The sequence below is a fragment of the Pristis pectinata genome, chromosome 5 (genome assembly GCF_009764475.1).
Source record: "Pristis pectinata isolate sPriPec2 chromosome 5, sPriPec2.1.pri, whole genome shotgun sequence".
Lineage (NCBI taxonomy): Eukaryota > Metazoa > Chordata > Chondrichthyes > Rhinopristiformes > Pristidae > Pristis > Pristis pectinata.
In genome coordinates, this window is record NC_067409.1 from 10423975 (window position 1) to 10445626 (window position 21652).

Sequence of the window (21652 nt, forward strand, 5' to 3'; positions counted from 1 at the left end):
ACCATTTGGCACAATAGCAACCAGAGAGAAGTGGGCACAGAGTTGGGGTGCACTGTAGACTGATCACAACATGACCAAGTTATGGAGAGGAGCTGAGCAGGCTGGGACTTTATCCATTGGAGGGTAGGAGAATAAAGCGTGATATTACAGAGCTGTATAAAGTCTTGAGGGGCATAGACAGGGTGAATGCGCACAGTCCTTTTCCTAGGGTTGGGGAATCAAGAACTAGAGAGCACAGGTTTAAGGTGAGAGGGGAGAGATTAATAGGAACCTGAGGGGCAACTTTTTCATCCAGAGGGTGGTCTGTATATGGAACAAGCAGCCAGAGGAAGTGGTTGAGGCAGGTACAATAACAACATTTAAAAAGCACTCGGACAAGCACGTGGATAGGAAAGGTTTAGAGGGACATGGGCCAAATGCAGGCAAATGGGACTAGCTTAGATGGGAATCTTGGTTGGCATGGACCAGTTGGCCTGTTTCCGTGCTGTATGACTATGACTCTATGCAATAGTTTCTTTTAAATTATAATTCCCTCCAAACGTGTTATAGAGTCATACAGCACAGAAACGGGGGCTGGGGCTCACCAAGTATGCACCGACCATCGACCACCATTTACACTAACTCAACACTGATCCCACATTTTATTCTCCCCACATTCTCATTAATTCCCAAAGGTTCTACCACCCACCAACACACTAGGAGCTGATGACTGAGTTATGTAGTCACACTACAGTGGCCATTTAACCTCCCACGTGGAAGGAAACCGGAGCACCCGGGAAAAACCCATACAATCACCAGGAGAAGCTACGACCCCCACACAGAAAGCACCCGAGGGCAGGGTTGAACCCCCGACCTGTGAGGCAGCAGCTCTACCAGCTATTGTTCAGTTGGCAGGTCTGCTGGCTCTGAAGCAGAAGGTCAAGGAGCCCAAAGCACGTAAATTGGGCTTGGATTCCCTGGGATTTGGAAGAATGAGTAATCTCACTGAAACATATAGGATCCTGAGTGGGATTCATAGGTTGGATGCTGAGGGAACGGTATGGAAAACTGGAACGTGGGGGTCTCAGGAGGGGATCTCCTGAGCAGAGATGATGAAGAATTTCTTCTTTCAAAGGGTTGTAGATCTTTGGAATTATCTTGCCCAGAGTGTCGTGGAGGTGGATAGTCTAAATATATTCAAGGCTGGGAGAGATGAACTTTGGATCATTGGGGAATCAAGGATTGTGGGGAACGGGCAGGAAGCTGGAGCTGAGGGCAAGGTCAGATCGGCCATGATCTCACTGAATGGCGGAACAAAATCAAGGGCAACTCCTGCTCCTTTCTTCTGGTCCTATCAAAGGTGGTGCCTGCATTCACGGCTGCTATGCTGTCTAGTTGAGATACATCAATAATTAGCATTTACTGGTTTAATCTGTAAACCACTTCTTGCACTAGCAAGGATTGTCTCTATTTTGTTTTTGCACTAACGTCTTGTTTAGCACTGTCTTTTCCTTCCCTGTCTTGTATAATTTGCATTCTGTGTGTTGTCTGAACGACGTGCCTGTGATGCTGCTGCAGGCAAGTTTGTACCTGTACCTCACCATACTCGTGCACATGACAATAAACTCAACTTGACCTGATGTTAAATTAATGGCAGCTCTCCAACTTTGCCCTGGGTGGTTACGTCAAGAGAGATGCAAGACCTCATGCCATTATAATTGTTGCCGAGGAAGAGATGGCAGTGGTTTCTCAATCTGCCACTCCCGCTAAGTTGTTTCTTATCTCTGTAGGAGAGGTGTAACGGAGCTGCTGGGAGTGTAGCTGGTGTTCGAAGTGGAAAAAGTAGAATATTGTAAAGATTGTGACTGATGAAGAGAACAATCAGAACTTGCATTCAAGGCATTTCATTACCTTATTTCATCAGTGTAAAAGCCTTGTGATTATTACAGAGGAGAATGTTGAACCCATGAACACATTCTGCTATTCATTTCGACCATGATTGCCCTGTGTCTTAACTCTTCCTTTGATCTATAACCTCGAGATCTCTGCCATGCGAACTCTTAATTGACTCCCTACTTTCATGGCTTTTTGAGGCGAGTGTTCTGGATTTTCAGTAACTTTTGTCCTTCCTGATTTCACTCCTGATTCACTTGGGACACCCGTTAAAATCGCATCCCCTTGTTTTGGTTCTGGGTTCTCCTGCCATAAGTTGAGGGTATCTCACCAAAACCAGGATCTCTCGAAAGTTTTATTTGACAACTTTTATTGAGATGAATAGGACAGTTGGTTTCCATTTGCCTTCAGCTGCCCTGCTGGTTTGTGTGAGTTTATACAACAATGTCAACAGATACCACGTTAGATGTTGGTGAGACCACACTTGGAATACTGTCTGCAGATCTGGTTGCCTGGGTATAGGAAGAATGTCATTAAGCAGGAAAGAGTGCAGGAAAGGTTCACGAGGATATTACCGGGACTGGAGGGCTTGAGCTGGAAGGAGAGACTGGATAGGCTGGGACTCTTTTCCCTGGAGTGTAGGAGGCTGAGGGCTGACCTTACAGAGGTTTATAAGATCACGAGGGGCATAAATAAGGTGAATGGTCACAGTCTCTTTCCCAGGGTAGGGGAGTCTAAAACTAGAGGACACAGGCTTAAGGTGAGAGGGGAAAGATTTAAAAGGGATCTGAGGGGCAACTGTTTCACACAGAGGCCGGGAGGTAGTTGGGACGAGCTGCCTGAGGAGGTGGTAGAGGGCACACTACAGGAAGGATGTGATTGGGCTGGAGAGGAGTTTGATCAGGATGTTACCTGGATTGGAGGCCTTTAGTTATGAGGAGAGACCGGACAGGCTTATGTTCTTATTCATCATTTCATGTTTAATCAATCTCATGACAACACAGAATGCATTCTGTCTGCTAAGCTACGTGTTCTAATATTTCCTCATAGGCTTAAAAACCATTGTAGGTGCATTGATACAATCGGTGAAGAAACTTGCAGATGTCATGATTCTGACGGTGTTCTGCCTAAGCGTCTTTGCACTCATTGGCCTCCAGCTCTTCATGGGGAACCTACGTCAGAAGTGTGTGCGAGACTGGCGGATATTCAATGGGACCACACTGAACGAAACGGGCAACTACACTTGGCCTTGGAACGAGACGTATGAAGAGTTTATTCACAATGAAGGTAAGCCTGATAGCACAATACCTTGCAAGTTCTGGTACTGTACGTGTATCCTAGAGCCAGGGAGTTACAACGGCACAGAAGGAGGCCATTTGGTCCATCGTCCATGGCAGATCCTTGTTGAGCAACCTATTCTGAACTGCTCCTCCCTCTCTCATCCTGGGCCCTGCAAATTATTCTGTCCCAAGTGTCTTTACTGAGTCTCTCTTGGTTTCCTGTATAGCAACTCCTTCAAGTTCATTTCCCTCAAGCCCAGCAAAACACTTTGATTTTGAAAGCACCCATTGATTCTGTTTCCAGCATCATGATGCAGCGTCCCTCAATAATTGGACCAGGCAGTGAGCTCCAAGTCATCAGAACTAGTTGGGATTGTTAGTAGGAAGGAGGATGTAAAGAGGCTTTAAGGGGATGCTGAGCGAGTGCAAAAGAGCATAGCAAATGCAAAATAGAGTCACAAAGTCATACAGCACAGAAACAGGCCCTTTGGCCCACTCGGTCCATGCCAACCAAGATGCCCATCTAAGCTAGTCCCATATGCCTGTGTTTGATCCATATCCTTCTAAACCTTTCCTATCCATATACCTGCCCAAATGTCTTTTAACTGTTGTTATTGTACCTGCCTCAACCACTTGCTTCGGCAGCTCGTTCCACATACGTATCACCCTTTGTGTAAAAACGTTGCCCCTCAGGTTCCTCTTAAATCTTTCCCCTCTCACCTTAAACCAATGCCCTCTAGTTCTGTGTGGGAAATAATGTGGGACAATGCAAAATTAACAAAACAGAAAATGATGAGAGATCGGATAAGAGTCAGAATCTTTTTCCCATGGGAGGGGTACCAAAAACAAGAGTGGATTGGCTTAAGGTGAGAGGAAGGAGATTTGAGGGGAATTCTTTTTACACAAAGAGTGGTTGATATAGAAACATAGAAAGAAACATAGAAAAACCTACAGCACAATTCAGGCCCTTTGGCCCACAAAGCTGTGTCGAACATGTCCCTACCCTAGAAATTACTAGGCTTACCCATAGCCCTCATCTCCATGTACCTATCTAACAGTCTCTGTTATCTGGAACTCACATCCTGAGGAGGTGGTGGAATCAGATACAGTCACTACTTAGACAAGCACTTAACTAGGCAAGGCATAGAGAGAGAATGAGTTTAGTGCAGATGGGCAAAGTGGCTGGCATGGACCTGGTGGGCTGAAGGGCCTGTTTCTGTGCTGTACGTCTCAATGACTCTCTGGGCCTTACAGTTACCTCATCCAAATGTTTATATTGCTGAACAAACAAAACGCTTGACTGAAATAAAATGTCATATTTACAGAGGGCTTTCCCGTTGCAAGGTAACCAAGCAGGGATAGATGACTCTTTTTAAATTCATTTTTGAAAAATGGATGTGATTGGTAAAACCAACATTTACCTTCCGTTCCCAGTTGCCGTTGGGAAGGTAGTGGTGAGCTGCCTCCTTGACTGGTGGCAGTGACTTACACAGCTGAACAGCTTGCTTGGCCAGTACAGAGGGCACTTAAGACTCACTCACATTTTTGCTGTGAGGCTGGGGTCATGTATCGAATCTGAGGGCATGAATGAACCAGATGGGTGTTCACAAAATCCTATAGTTTCACAGTCACCTTTAAGGATGCTTTTAAAAAAAATTCCACCTAACTGAATTTAAATTGTACATCTGTGGTGATGGGATTTGAACATCTTTCTCTGGACTATGAGCCTGGACATTGGGATTACTAGTCTTGCAACATAACTACTGCATGTGCTCGGTGCTCTGATGGCTCTCTGTGTCAAGGTCCCGCACGGTAGGCTGGTCCAGCAGATTAAAAGCACATGAGAGGCAAGTTGGCTAATTGGATCCAAAATTGTCTTGGCGACAAGAGGCAGGGGCTCATGGTGGAAGGATGTTTTTCTGACTGGAAGTCTGTGACGAGTGGCGTACCATAGGGATCAGTGCTGGGACCTTTGCTGCTTGTGATATATAGTAGTAACCGGAACGTGAATGTAGGAGGAATGAGTAGTAAGTTTGCAGGTGACACGAAAATTGATGGGTGTTGTGGCTGGCGAGGAAGGTTTATCTACAGTTAGGACAGGATATAGATCAGATGAAAAGTTGAGCAGGACATTGGCGGATGGAATTTAACCTTGACACGTGCAAGGTCGTGCATTTTTAGAAGGAAGGTTGGAGTAAGGACAGAACCAGTAAATGTAGGGCACTAAGGAATTTTGATCAACAGAGAGATCTTGGGGTTCAAGCCCATAGTTCCCTAAAAGTGGCAACACAGGTCTATAGGGTGGAAAAGAAGGCATATGGCATGCTTGCCTTCATAGATCAGGACATAAACTATAAGAGTAAGAAAGTTAAATTGCTAAACACTGGTTAGGCTGCACTTTGGAGTACTGTGTGCGTTTCTGAACACTACACCAAGTGATTGCACTGGAAAGAGTACAGAGAAGATTCACTGGGATGTTATCTAGATTGGAGGATTTCAGTTGTATAGAAAGATTGGATACACTGGGCTTGTTTTCCCTGGAGCAACGGAGGCTGAGGGGCGACATATTAGAGATATATAAGATTATGAGAGACATTGATAGTGTAGGTAGTCAAAATCTTTTTCCCATGGTAGGAGTATCAAAAACTGAAAGACCTGGATAGAGTGGACGTGGAGAGGATGCTTCCATCAGTAGGAGAGTCTTGGATCCGAGGGCACAGCCTCAAAATAAAGGGACATTCCTTTAGAACTGAGATGAGGAGGAATTTCTTCAGCCAGAGGGTGGTGAATCTGTGGAATGCGTTGCCACAGAGGGCAGTGGAGGCCAAGTCATTGGGTGTATTTAAGGCAGAGATTGATAAGTTCTTGATTGGCCAGGAGGTTAAGGGTTACAGGGAGAAGGTGGGAGAATGGGATTGAAAAACAATCAGCCATGATTGAATGGCGGAGCAGATTCGATGGGCCAAATGGCCTAATTCTGTTCCTATATCTTATGGTCTTATGGTCTAAACAAGATGGTTTAGGTTTAAGATGAGAGGAAGGAGATTTAAAGGGGATCTGAGGGGTTTTACACAGAGAGTGGTTGGTATCTGAATGCACTGCCAGAGGAGGTGGTGAAATCAAACATACCATGTTTAAGAGACAAGTACACAGACACTTCAATAGGCAAAGTGTAGAGGGATACATATAATGCAGGCAAATGGGATTAGTGTAATGGGTAAAAAGGTCAGCATGGACGTGGTGGGCTGAAGGGCCTGTTACTGTGCTCTACAACTCTATCTCCCTCCCAGTTATCACTGAAGAAAGCTGCACATACTTGTGCCTCATGTGGAGAGTGCAAGAAGTATCAATGGAGGGCAGATTAGCGTAGCTAGTAGATCCGCTGTGTCACCAGTCTCCAGGGTGATCCTCGAGGCTCGGCAATTCTAAATGTCCAGCTCTTTAATATGATAAGAGCTGTTTGATGCCCCTTGTTATCGGAAAACCTTATGTTGAAAGTTAACCAGTGCCAGCATTCAAAATGCTCCCTGGCCCACCTTGTTCCGCCAATGGAGTTCCCGGCAAAGTTCTCCAGCAAAATTCCTCGAGAGTAAAGTCCCGCTTCCCAAGGTTGGATCCCATCACAGGAAGGGACTGCTTTTTCTGGGAGGGTGGGGGGTGTGGCTAGGTGGAAGGAAAATACTAGGAGAGGAAGGGGATGGGCCATACACTTTCTTTGCCACCCTGTGTTGCCATTTTCATGGAACTATAGACTTGGACCCTAAGCACCCCCACCATATCCTACCCCCATTTGACTTCCCAAAATCCATCAACTCGCACTTGTTGGAATTAAGTTCCATCTGCCTACTTTCCATCTGATTTATATGCTGCTGTAGCCTTAGACAAACCTTCCCGGAGGGAGGGAGGAAAGGAGATTGGGATTCAGGGAGAAAAGGAGGGAAGCTAGGAGTGGTGGGGGGAATGGGAGGGAGTGGAAATGCAGTGAATTTCTCAGGAAAGAAGGGAACGTAAAAGCGGAGGAAGGGGAAGAAAGTTTTGCAGAGGGACTTGCTTTGTCCCTCTCCCAGTGTGAAGTGTCCTCCCCGTGCCTGGGCTATATTTGGCCGCACTCTCAGCACAATAGGATCTTTGGCACCCTTTACTGACATTTCAGTGACATGGAACGCTGCAATAGGGAAGCATCCGCATTCTGGAGAGATCGGGGGGTGGGTCAGTGGGGGAGGTGGGGGGGGGGGGGTGGAGCGAGAGGAACAAAGGCAGAACATCGCAGAAACTGGAATTAAGTCACCACCAAGGAAGTCATGAGGTACACAAGAGTCATAGAGTCATAGTCATACTGCACAGAAACAGGCCCTTTGTCCGACTGATCCATGCCGACCAAGATTCCCACCTAAGGTGGTCCCATTTGCACGCGTTTGGCCTATGTCCCTCTAAACTTTTCCTATCCATGTACCTGTCCAAGTATCTTTTATATGCTGTTAATGTACCTGCCTCAACTACTTGCTCTGGCAGCTCATTCCATATACTGACCACCCTCTGGGTGAAAAAGTTGCCCCTCAGTTTCCTATTAAATCTCTCCCCTCTCACCTTAAACCTGTGCCCTCTAGTCCTTGATTCCCCAACTCTGGGAACGGGACTGTGCGGCTCTGTAAGATCAAAGACTTGGGATTTGCCTCAGTTGGTGAAGGTGCCTCCTCATGTGAGATGAGATGAGATATCTTTATTAGTCATGTGTACATTGAAACACACAGTGAAATGCATCTCTTGCATAGAGTGTTCTAGGGGTCAGCACGCAAGTGTCACCACTCTTCTGACGCTAATATAGCATGCCCACAACTTCCTAACCGGTACGTCTTTGGAGGAGACCGGAGCACCCGGAGGAAACCCACGCAGACACGGGAAGAATGTACAAACTCCTTACAGACAGCGGCCGGAATTGAACCCGGGTAGCTAGCGTAGTAAAGCGTTACGCTAACAGCTACACTACCATGCCTACTCCTACTCCTACTCCTCCTGGGCTCCCAACTGGAAAATCCCGAAGGAAGAGTGACGTTGTTTCTATACCCCTGCTACAGATGGGACAGGGAGTGGGGGTGGGCTCTAACATACCCCTCTTGTTGCTGTGTAATGGAACCGAGATGGAACAAGGATGTGGGTTTAATCAGGTTCCCTCCCAAACGCTGGGACTGCTTCCTTTCCTCTGCACGCTTTAGCACGGAATCGGCTTGAAGTAGGTAGATAACAGAGGCTCCAGCCCTGAAGGTAGTGCAGTGGGATAGGGAGGGGAATGACCTGAAATCCTTGCTCTTTAAAACAGGGGGACTAAAGCACAAAGCTCCCACTCCTGTTTGAGCACAGAGGTCACAGCAGTTCGTGTCCAACCTGTGGAAGTAAAACAAAAGGCATAGTTGATTCAGATCCAGTGCTGGTATTGTGATTAACAGCCTGGCATGTGACAACAGCAAAATCAAAACCCAGAGACCCAAAATCCAATTCAACGCGTTCCCCATGCCGAATAGTTAAGAAGAAACCTACGCTATTTTTTTAAATTTTAGGACGATCAACTTGGCTCGGTGAAGGCTATTGATTTCAGCTGAATAATTGGAGAAGAATGTGCCTTTAATCAGAGTATAAAAATAAGTGCACTGATCCACACACACCAGCAGCAGATGATGCACACTCATCCATCAGTAAAGCTGTATGATAAATCAATGGATTACGGCTTAAATTGGAGCCTTATCAAAACGCCCCTAATCTGTTTCCATAGCTGATTGTGTCTTACATGCTCCCCGTGAAGAGATATCACAATATTGTGATTATCCCAATATTGCAAATACAGCCAATCCTATCAGTCTGTTCAAGGGCAAAGTGACGATGCAGTGACCCTCTTGACCGGAACTCTCTCTCGGCTGGAGGTTGGTGGGGGGGGTGGGGCATGTATCGATTACATGGGCACATATGTCAACCATTTGTTGCACTGAAGCCATTAAGAATAACACTTCTGGTTGGCAGTTTGCAATAGAGGCAGAGGTCATTCGGCCCATCGTGGTCATGCCAGCCAAAAGTACAATTTTAGTTCACCCTGCTCCCTGCTCTCGGCCCCTGGACCTGCAGGTTGTGGCTCTTCGAGATGCCCACCTGCTTCAAGTGGGGACGGTTCCTGCCTTCGCCTCTCTCTTCCAGTGATGAGTTCCAGACCCTCCCCCACCCCCCCCCCCCCCCCCCCCCCCCCACCACATGTCTCGCAGAGTCCAGCACTCTTGGGCTTTTTAACTACATTGAAGGTGCTATATGAATGCGGAATGTTGTTGTTAGTCCAAATACACTTCAGAGTTAGAGAGAGATAGAGCAATACAGCACGGATACAACCAGTCCATGCCGATCATTGTCCACCCAGCGAGTCCTAATTTCCTGCATTCGGCCCATATCCCTCTAAATCCCACTCCTCCATGTACCTACCCAAGTGCTTCATAAATGATGCTGTTGTACCTGCCTCAACCATCTGGTTAACAAATGAACCAAAGAATTGGAATTGAAAAACAAATGCGTTTAACTTCTATCACTCTGTAATATTATGCACTGATATCATGTTTAACTTTGTTAATGTTTAGAAAACCACTTTAAGATCGAAGGACACAAGGATGCCTTACTTTGTGGGAACAACACAGATGCTGGGTAAGTGGAATCATTTACATTATATTAATCTGTTCCCTCACAAGACAATGTCCAGCGGTGGACCCAGGGTAAAATTTCATTCTAATGACTCCCACTGTTAATCCTTTGACTTCTCAGTTGAAACACTCACCGGGTCAGGCAGCATCTGTGGAAAGAGAAACAGAGTTAATGCTTCAAATCAAAGATCCTTTTATCTCTATTTCATGTTTTTGTCATGAAATACTAACTTTGTTTCTCTTTCCCAGTTGGGATGAAAAATGTTTGACCTGAAATGCTATCTCTGTTTCTCCCTCCACAGATGCTGCCTGATCTGCTGAGTATTTTTGTAAGATCGGATCAGATATCTTTATTGGTCACATGTACGTTGAAACACACAGTGAAATGCATCTTTTGCGTAGAGTGTTCTGGGGGCAGCCCACAAGTGTCGCCATGCTTCTGGCGCCATCACAGCATGCCCACAACTTCCTAACCCATACGTCTTTGGAATGTGGGAGGAAACCGGAGCATCCGGAGGAAACCCACGCAGACACGGGGAGAACGTACAAACTCCTTACAGACAGCGGCCGAATTTGAACCTGGGTCGCTGGTGCTAAAATAGCGTTATGCTAACCGCTACACTACCGTGCCTACCCAAAATTTCTAGCATTTTGTTTCAGATTTCCAGCAACTGTTTTGTTTTGGATTTTAATTTCCAGCTGTCAGTACTTTGGAAAAGGTGATGTGTTTTTGGAAGAGACTAATTTGGTTGAAGTAAACCAAATGTTTAATTTAATTTAGAATAAAGCTCAAAATACTCAGCAGGTCAGGTCAGGAGAACGAGGGAGAAGATTCAGGTGGACAACCGGTAGCAAAGGTTCAAGGTGTGACGGACTTTAAGCGAGGAAAGGAAGAGGGAAAGGGGGATGCCTGTAAAAGGCAGCACAGAGGAGCAGTTGGTGGACCTGCTGCCTCACAACTTCTGCAACCCAGTTCAATCCCGACCTCGGGAGTTGCCCATGTGGAGTTTGCACGTTCTCCCTGTGACCACATGGGTTTCCTCCGGGTGCTCCAGTTCCCTCCCGCGTCTCAAGGACATGCGGTTTGGTAGGTGAAGTAGCCACTGTAAATTTTCTCCACAGTGGCAGAGGCTGAGGGGAGATTTGATAGAAGTTTATATTTTTTTATTCCAAAATAAACTTTATTCATTGTAAAAGACAAACTATATATAATTATAAAACAGTGCAAACCTTTACATTCTTGTACAGATCATTCATTAGTGTTACCTTTATATATAAAAAACAACACCGATGTGGCTCCCTAGGGGCTACCCAGTCCTGTATTTACAATATTTAAGGGGCTTTCTCGCCTGACCACCCCCCCCTCTCCAGTGGCAGAAGAACCCTAAACTGTAGTCCTTCCCCACCGAGTCCTTGCGTTGGCTGCACCCAGCTTCAGTGCGTCCTTCAGTGCATCCTGAGGGGAGATTTGATAGAAGTTTATAAAATTGTGCGAGGCATAGATATAGTAGACAGCCGGTATCTTTTCCCCAAGATTGAAATGTCTAGTACTAGAGGGTATGCATTTAAAGTGAGAGGGGGTAAGTACAAAGGAGATGTGCAGGGCAAATTTGTTTTTTACACAGAGAGTGGTGGGGGCCTGGAATGCACTGCCAGGTGTGGTGGTGGAGGCAGATAGCATAGGAGTGCTTAAGAGACTCCTAGATAGGCACATGAATATGCGGAGAAGGGAGGGATATGGTCAATGTGCGGAAAAGAGGGATTAGTTTAATTAGGAGTCAATGGTTTAATTAGTTTGGCACAATGTTGTGGGCCGAAGGGTCTGTCCTGTGCTGTACTTTTTTATGTTGCATTTTCTAAGTTGCCCCCAGTGTATAGATGAGAGGTAGAATCTGGGGGGAATTGATGAAAATATGGGGTGAATTTCATGGGATTAAGAGACAGAGTGGAGTGGGGAAAGAAAGTTTTTCTTATTGGAAGGCTGTGTTGGGAACTTTGCTGTTTGTGATATATGTAACAACTTGGATGTGAACGTACGAGGTGTGATTAGTAAGTTCACAAATGCCATGAAAGTTGGTGGTGTTGTGGATAGTTAGGAAGGTTATGTAAGGCTACAGCAGGATTCAGAGCAAATGGAAAATTGTGCAGAGTGCCCGCAGATGGAACTTAAATCCTGACAAGTGTGAGGTGATGCATTTTGGGAAGTCAGATAGGGGTAAGACACGTACAGTAAATGGTTGGGTGCTGGTATGTTGCAACTTTACAAAACACTGGTTAGGGAGCACTTGGAGTATTGTGTGCAGTTTGGGTCACCACACTATAGGAAGGATGGCGAGAGTGCAGAGGAGATTTACCAGGCCCTCAAGCCTGTCCTACCATTCAATATGATCACGGCTGTTCTGCCTTAGGCCTCCTTCTCACCTGTGCCATATCTCCGTAGCTCCCAATTCCCTAATCTTCCAAAAATGTATTTAAGTATCTCCAAAGATCAAGCTCTGCGTCTCTCTGGAGCAGAGAATTCCAGAGATTCAGCACCCTTTGTGAGAAAAAGTTCCCACAGAACACAATTTTAAATGACTGCTCTTGTAACTATGTCCCCTCATTTGAAATTCTACCACAAATGGCATCAGAATCAGATTTATTATCACTGACTTATATGACGTGAAATTTGTTGTTTTGTGGCAGCAGTACAGTGCAAAGACATAAAATTACTATAAATTACAAAAATAAATAAATAGTGCAAAGAAAGTGAATAATGAGGTAGTGTTCATGGGTTCACGGACCGTTCAGAAATCTGATGGCGGAGGGGAAGAAGCTGTCCTTGAGTCATTGAGTGTGGCCTTCAGGCTCCTGTACCTCCTCCCTGAGAAGAGGGCATGTCTCGGGTGCTGAGGGTCCTTAATGATGGATGCCGCCTTCTTGAGGCACCACCTCTTGAAGATGTCCTCGATGGTGGGGAGGGTTGTGCCCGTGATGGAGCTGGCTGAGTCTACAACCCTCTGCGGCCTCTTGCGATCCTGTGCATTGGTATTTTCCACCTTGATATTTTCCCCTTCGCCAATTTTTTGTTTCAGTCGGTGGAGCATTTAAGCTTAGCAGTGGAAACCATTTTCTTAAAACCTAGTTCTGCCACACTTTACAGCTAGTTGCTTACAAAGAATGACCTGAGCAAGAGAGGAGTGGGTTCATTTGATGTCACTTCCTCTAAAGAATTGCACAGTGACATAAGTGGCAGAGCCGCTGCCTTGTAGCCCCAGAGACATAGAATGCAGAACATAGAACGCTACAGCACAGTACAGGCCCTTCGGCCCACAATGTTGTGCTAACATTTTATCCTGCTCTAATATCTATCTAACCTTTCCCTCCCACACAGCCCTCCATTTCTCTATCATTCATATGGCTATCTAAGAGCCTCTTAAACGTCCCTAATGTATCTGCCCCAACAGCTTCTGCCGGCAGTGCATTCCATGCACCCACCGCTCACTGTGTAAAAAAACTTGCCTCTGACATCTCCCCTATACCTTCTGCCAATCACCTTAAAATTATGCCCCCTCGTGTTAGCCATTTTCACCCTGGGAAAAAGTCTCTGACTGTCCACTCGATCTATGCCCCTTATTGTCTTGTACACCTCTATCAAGTCACCTCTCATCCTCCTTTGCTCCAAAGAGAAAAGCCCTAGTTCACTCATCCTATCCTCATAAGACATGTTCTCCATTCCAGGCACATCCTGGTAAGTCTCGTCTGCACCCTCTCTAAAGCTTCCACATCCTTCCTGTAATGAGGCAACCAGAACTGAACACAATACTCCAAGTGTGGTCTAACCAGAGTTCTATAGAGTTACAACATTACCTTGTGGCTCTTGAACTCAATACCTCGACTAATGAAGGTCAACACTCCATACACCCTATTAACAACCCTATCGACCTGCGTGGCAACCTTGAGGGATCTATGGACATGGACCCCAAGATCCTCCTCTGTTCCTCCACACTGCTAAGAGTCCTGCCATTAACCTTGTATTCTGCCTTCAAATTCGATCTTCCAAAGTGTATCACTTCACACTTTTCTGGGTTGAACTCCATCTGCCACTTCTCAGCCCAGCTCTGCATTATATCAATGTCCTGTTGTAACCTACAGCAACCTTCTACACTATCCACAACACCACCAACATTCATATCATCTGAAAACTTACTAACCCACCCTCCCACATCCTCATCCAAGCCATTTATGAAAATCACAAAGACAATTCCAATCCTGACCTCAGATGCTGTCTGTGTGGAGTTTGCACATTCTCCCTGTGACTGTGTGGGTTTGCTTTGGGTGCTCCAGTTTCCTCCCACATCCCAAACACGTGTGGGTTGGGAGGTTAATTGGCTTGTCTAAGTTGTCCCTAGTTTGTAGGTGAGTGGTAAAATCTGGGGCAAGTAAATTGGAATGTGTGGAGAATAAAATTGGATTAGTGTAGGGTTATTGTAAATGCTTGATGGCCGGCATGGACTTGGTGGGCCGAAGGGCCTGTTTCCTTGCTGTATCACTCTATAACTGCTGTAGATCTTTCACTCAGTAAGGATGGGTTAGTTTGGTGGGGGAGCATTGCAGAAGTTCTGGATGTCTCACCTGCTAAATTCAGAAACCTCTTTTTGCAGGCTGCAATATAAAACACTCATCAATAAGTGAGGAGCTGTTTGGCACATTGTTTGCAGTAGAAGATGGCAAAATGTGGCCTGCTGATTTTATGAAGTACCAAATAATGGAGCTTAAGTCAGGGCCAATTTGGTAACAGCTAGCATCAATCGATATCTGAGCTAATCAGCTCAAGCGTCTAATGTAACAATATTTGCAGAGTATTGATTGAAGTGAGACTTTACTCAGAAGCCTGCATGAGGCCCAGATTGTAGCTGCAAGCCTTCTTGTAGGTAATGTTGCAGGTTCCTCTCTCTTTGGAGGCAGGAGTGGTTTCTCCTCCCCAGTGTAATCTGAATGGCCGATGAAGGAAGGTCTTTCAGGCCACACTTAAAGCAATCTTCATAAACAACAGGAGGCTGGCTGGCGTTGCCATGGTGACAGGAGCCACCTTCATCCTTGTGCTGATTATGGGCCATGTAAGCTGTTGGTAGCACAGAAGGGAAAAAACAGATTCTTATCACAGCCACCCCAGTTTGCCCTTTCTGTATTAAAGGCGTTTTGATTTGCTGTTTCTAAGTGGAGTATTAATTTTTGCATTGATTCCTTTTAAGGAGTTAGGGCAGATAACGTATTTCAAGCACTGTCCTATTTTTAAAGATAAGATTTCTTTATTAGTCACACGTACATCGAAACACACAGTGAAATACATCTTTTGCATAGAGTGTTCTGGGGGCAGCCCGCAAGTGTCGCCACACTTCCGGCGCCAACAGAGCATGCCCGCAACTTCCTAACCCGTACGTCTTTGGAACGTGGGAGGAAACCGGAGCACCCGGAGGAAACCCACGCAGACACGGGGAGAACGTATAAGCTCCTGACAGACAGCGGCTGGAATTGAACCCAGGTCGCTGGCGCTGTAAAGCGTTACTCTAACTGCTACAATTGGGTTTAAGACTCTTCCACTACTTGGTACGAGCAGAATTCTTCTGTAACCGAAGCCCCATCTCCCCACCGTAGCTCCAGATGCATTGAGACCCTTCGCCGGTATCGTCTGCCGATCTCGGCCACCTAATCTCTGATCCCATGGCTTTGCGGGCACAGAGTTCCAAAATTCCATAGTGTGAAAGCCTAGTCTTCCTCATTTTCTGTCCGTGAAATGCCAGGCTCTATTGTTGGGTCATTTCCCATCGGTCTGGACTCACCCAGCAGAAGAAGTACTCAGAATGTTCAGTTCTCCTGCCATCTTAAGCCTTCTCATTCACATAAAAGAAACGTGACTTGAATCTTGGACCCTAGACTGCTGTGGACACTGAGTCAGTTGGTATATCCAAGGTTTGCTTGGTCGTAGGGTCATCGAACATAGAACATAGAACAGTACAGCGCAGGAACAGGACCTTCAGCCCACAATGTCTGTGCCGAACACGATGCTGAATTAAACTAATTCTCTTCTTCCTGCATATGATCCATATCCATCTATTTCCTGCATATTCATAGCTAACAGCCTCTTAAACGCCACTATTGTACCTGCCTCCACCACCACCCCGGCAGCTCGTTCCAGACACCCACCACACTCTGCGTAAAAACCTGGCCCGCACACCTCCTTTAAACTTTCCTCCCTCTCACCTTAAATACATGTCCTTTAGTACTTGACGTTTCTACCCTGGGAAGAAGACTCTATCTTCCCTCCCTATGCCTCTCATAATTTTATAAACTTCTATCAGGTCTCCCCTCAGCCTCCGACACTCCAGAGAAAACAACCCAAGTTTGTCCAACCTCTCCTTATAGCTCATACCCTCTAATCCAGGTAGCATGCTTACAAAGCCCTTCTGCACCCTTTTTAAAGCCTCCACATCCTTGCTGTAATGGAGCAACCAGCATTGCACACAATACTCCAGGTGCGGCCTAACCAAAGTTTTATATAACTGCAACGTGACTTCCTCAATGCCCTTATAATCTGATACCCAATGACCCGACAAATGAAGGCAAGCATTCCACCCTATCTACTTGCATGGCCACTTTCAGGGAGCTATGGATTTGGACCCCAAGACAGAGTGATACAACACAGAAACAGACCCTTTACCTCAACCCATGCATGCCAATGAAGGTGCCCATCTATGCTAGGTCCATTTGCCCGTGTTTAGCCCACACTCCTCTAAACCTTTCCTATCCATGTACATGTCCAACTGTCCTTTAAATGTGGTTATTGTTCCTGCCTCAACCACTTCCTCTGGCAGCTAGGCAAATCCAAGGTTATGGGGAGCAGGCTGGGAAGTGGCCAAGATCAGATTATCCAGGAGTTTATTGAATGACAGAACAGGATAGAGGGGCTGAATGGACTCCTTTTTCTTACGATCCCTCTTTGAGACCCAGCGTAGTGCTGTTAAAGAAGCTCTCTACATAGAATTCTAGGATCAGATAGCACGGAACAGGCCCTTCGGCCCACTGAGTCCATACGGACCATCAACAACCCATTGGCACTAATCCTACACCAACCCCGTTTTATTCTCCCCACATTCCCTTCAACACCACCAGATTCTATGACTCCCCTACTACACTGGGGGCAACTGAATAGCCAAATGGCCTGGTCTTGCTTATATTTCAGAACCGTGGAGTCATAGAGGCATCAATACAGAAACAGGCCCTTCAGCCCATACTAACTATCAAAAACCTAGCCCTACCAATCCCATTGACCAGCACTTGATCAATAGCCTTCCATGCCTTGGCAATTCAACCGCTCATCCAGATTCTGCTTCAGTGTTGTGAGAGTCTCGGCCCCCTCCATCCCCTCTGGTAGAACGTTCCAGATTACAACCACCTCCTGAGCAGAAGAATTCTTCCTCAGATCCCCTCAGGTCTGCACCACAAGGAGGACACGAGAGCGCTAGAGAAGGTGCCAAGAGGAGTTACGAGGGTGTGGCCATGGCTGAAGGGTGACAATTATGAGGAGACACAGTCTAGACTTCTTTATTTAATTCATTTTTTGAGATTGGTGTATCATTGGCAAGGCCAGCATTTGTCGCCTATCTCCTATTGCCCTTGAACAGAGGGCATTTCAAGAGTGAACCCTGTTACTGTGGAGTCACACACAGGCCACCCTGGGTAAGGGTGGCCCTTGAAGGGTGTTAGTGAACAAGTTTGAGTTATTATTTTGGTATTGGTTTATTATTGTCACTTGTACCGAGGTAGTGAAAAACTAGTCTTGCATACCGTTCGTACGGATCAACTCATTACTCAGTGCATTGAGGTAGTACAGGGTAAAAACAGAATACAGAGTAAAGTGTCACAGCTACAGGGAAGTGCAGTGCAGGTAGACAACAAGGTGCAAGGTCAAACAAGGTAGATTGTGAGGTCAGGAGTCCATCTCATCGTAAAAGGGAATCATTCAATAGTCTTATCACAGTGGGGTAGAAGCTGTCTGTTTGTTGGTACGTGCCCTCAGGCTCCTGTATCTTCTGCCTGATGGGAGAGGAGAGAGGAGAGAATGACCCGGGTGGGTGGGGTCTTTGATTATGCTGGCTGCTTCGCCAAGGCAGCGAGATGTATAGAGAGAGTCCATGGAGGGGAGGCTGGTTTCTGTGACGCGCTGGGCTGCATCCACAACTCTGCAGTTTTTTGCAGTCCCGGGCAGAGCAGTTGCCATACCAAGCCGTGATGCATCCAGATAGAATGCTTTCTATGGTGCATTGGTAAAAGTTGGTGAGTGACATCGATAAAAGTTATTAAGGGAAACCCATAGTTTTTGGCTACCATCATCAAAATTAGCTGCTTCAGTTTTAACTCCATTCTATTAACAATTTAAATTCCACAACCCCCACTGGTGGGAATTGAACTAAGTTCTCTGGGTGGTTGGTCATCATCTTTAGCTTCGAGGAGACTGAGCATAAAATTATGGCAGGCCCAAGTAGAGTGGACAGGACTGACTTATTTGCCCTGACAGAGAGGTCAGTAACTTGGGCTGGGAGAGTGGGAGGGGGTTCAAAGATTTAACTTAACTTGTGGAAGGATTAGAGGGGTGTTGATGCACTGGCTGTGGGCTTAGACTGTGTGCTCCAACGTAGAGGTCTGCGGGACAGTAGTTCCTGCAGTGTGTGGCGTGAGATTAGTGAGGAAGAACGTTCCGGGTTGCAGGAAGATCTTGGTAAACTAGTTGGGCAGAAAGAGGCAAATGGAACTCAGTGCGGAGAACCGTGAGGTGGTGCCTGTGGGGAAGGCAACAAGTTGAGGAAATACTGGTGGCCAATTAACCTACCAACCTAGGGGCTTGGGAGGGAACCAGAGCACCCATGGGGGAAGTGGGAAACTGCCACACAGATAACACCGGAGGTCAGGATTGAACCCAGGTCTCTGGTGCTGTGAGGCAGCGGCTCTACCCACTTCACCACTGTGCTGTCCCTGGTGCCACGGGTGTCCTAAAGCTGTGATAACTTTTTCCAGCTATCAGAGTGGAGGGTGGGAGACTCTGGAGGGCTACATATGAGGAGAGATGGTTTAAGTCAGGGTTGTTTTTGTTGGTTAATGGAGATTGAGGAGAGGTGTATAAAGGCATGAGAGGCCCAGATATTGTGCACACGGAGGACCAATTTCCCTCAGCATTATGGTCCAGACTTAATTGGTTGAAGGATTCAAGGAATACTGAAGATAGTGAAGGTAGCGGGGGTGTAGATATCACTACCTACAGTAAAACAGGGCCGGGTTAAGATGGTAGAGCTGTGAGCGGCCAAGCACAGGCAGGTGGGAGTTGGGCGAAATGGCTGCCTCTCGGATGACATCGATGCGATGGGCCCAATGGCCAGCTTCCCTTTCAGAAACCGCGATTCCATGATGTCTGGCTGATTCTGATGTTTCACTGCAAAGGCCCCGCATCACGAGATGGGAAAAATAATCTGCTTAAGCAAAGCCGATTTAAGAAAAAAAGAATGAAATATGGGAAAACAGATTTTTGCTGACCAGTTTACATCAGTATTGGGCAGGAGGCCAGGTTAGAACCAAGATGGGTGGCTGCCCAATTAGAGTCCAAGGTAATCAAATCTTTCAACAAACAAGCTGCCGGAGGAACTCAACGGGTCGAGCAGCATCTGGGGGAGGGTGGGGGGGAAAGGAATTGTTGACTTTTTGGGTCGAAACCATACATCAGGACTGACCCTGAATGCAGGGTTTTACCCTGAAACATCAACGAGTCAGTCCTGAGGCAGGGTTTCAACCCGAAATGTCGACAATTCCTTCCCCCCCACAGATGCTACTCGACCCGCTGAGTTCCTCCAGCAGATTGCTCCAGATTCCAGCATCTGCAATCTCAATGAAATCTTTCATATTTCTCTCCATGACATAGGAAGAGGCCATTCAGCCCATTGAGTATATGCCAGCTCTCAGTTCCTTTTTCCCCCACATTACTCTACAACCCATTCTCTCTCACTTGCATCAACTCCCCACGAGTTTCCTGCCACCCACCCACACAACTGGGCGCAGTTTACAGCCGCTAATTAACCCACCAACCCGCACGGCTTTGGGGTGGGGCAGGAAACCGGAGCACGCAGGAAGAAGCCCACGCAGTCTCTGGGAGAAGGCGCAAACTCCACACAGACACACAAAGCACTCGAGCTCAGCGTCAAACCCGGGTTGCTGGACCACAAAAATGTGTGCGGGAGAGGTTTACCAGGATGCTGCCTGGATTAGAGGGCAGGTGCTATGAGGTGAGGTCGGACGAACTTGGGTTGTTTACTCCGGAGCAGCAGAGGCTGAGGGGAGACCTGACAGAAGTTTATAAGGTTATGAGTAGACAGATAGAGTAGATAGTCTGTATCTTTTTTCCAGGGTAGAAATGTCTAATACTAGAGGACATGCATTTAAGGTGAGAGAAGTAAGTTCAAAGGAGATGTGCGGGGCAAGTTTTTTTACACAGAGAGTGGTGGGTGCCTGGAATGCGCTGCCAGGGGTGGTAGTGGAGGCAGATACAATAGACGTGTTTAAGAGGCTCTTACACAGGCACATGACTGTGCAGAGAATGGGGGGATATGGACATTGTGTAGGCCGAAGGGATTAGTGTAATTAGGCATCATTAGCTTAATTAGTTTAGCACAACATCATGGGCCAAAGGGTCTGTTCATGTGCTGTACTGTCCTATGTTCTATGTAACCTCTTCCATGTCTTGAATGGGTGACCCCTTATTTTAAACAGTGACCACAAGAGGAAACATACTCCCCACACCCAGCCTGTCGACATGGATAGCACATAGAACATAGAACATAGAACATCCTCAGGATCTTCTATGTTTCAATCAAGTCCTCTCCCACACTTCTAAACTCCAGGGTACACAAACCAACACTAATTGCCCTGCTGTCTGTGGGAGCTGGTTAGGAGCTGAAAGTAACTCATCAGCTGTGAGGTGCTTTTGAGGTCATGGAGAGATATAGACCCATCAAGTCCATGCTGATCATCAGTCACCCATTCACACTAATCCTGCTTTAATCCCATTTTTCATTCTCCCCACATCCTATTATCCCCCCTGATTCTACTGCCCACCTACACCAGGGGCAATTTACAGCAGCCAATTAACCTACCGACCTCCACGTCTTTGGGATATACGAGGAAAACCACAAGGTCACAGGGAGAAGGTACAAACTCCACATAGGCAGTGCCGGAGGTCAGGATTGAACCTGGGTCCCTGGAGCTGGTGTCCTTGTGGCATGAGAACTTCCCTTATCTATGAGGGTGGAGGATGGGATAGGGCTGGGAGCAGAGAAATGGGAGGTGAAGCTGGGGTGAGAGGTTGGTTCATATATCCCTGACCTCAGCAGAGAGAGTGGGGATTATGGGAAACCATAAACCAAAGAGAGTTATATGGGGAATGTAATCTCCTGATTAAACCGACTGCATTTCAGTAAACCAGCAGATGTGATCTGTCTTGTGGAGTTTTGTTTTAGTAGTCAGTGTAGCAATTGCGCTGCACTGTATACCTTTGGGACTGGAGAACATTGCCAGTTGTGGACGGATAAAGACATCAGTGGGACTTCGGTGACTCTGCATTTACACTTTGAGAGACTGGGGGTCCCAAAGGCCTTTTCAGAGCCAATGAAGTACTTTCTGGAGACCCATCGCTGTGCAATGCAGGAAAGGCTGCAGCCTCAGTGTGGGCACAGCAAGCTCCCACAATCAGCAATGAGGGGACAAACAGATAATCTGCTTCGAGAGTAGCTGGTTGAGGGATAAATA

General features: G+C 46.6%; 1 protein-coding gene across 1 annotated transcript in view; it reads left to right on the forward strand.

Annotated features, from left to right (window-relative positions):
- scn5lab (sodium channel, voltage gated, type V-like, alpha b) overlaps window positions 1-21652 on the forward strand; it is a 449385-nt gene that overhangs the window by 209316 nt on the left and 218417 nt on the right. Inside the window, 2 exon segments of the mRNA XM_052017101.1 lie at window positions 2923-3159; window positions 9764-9827. Coding sequence (XP_051873061.1) covers window positions 2923-3159; window positions 9764-9827 — 301 coding nt within the window.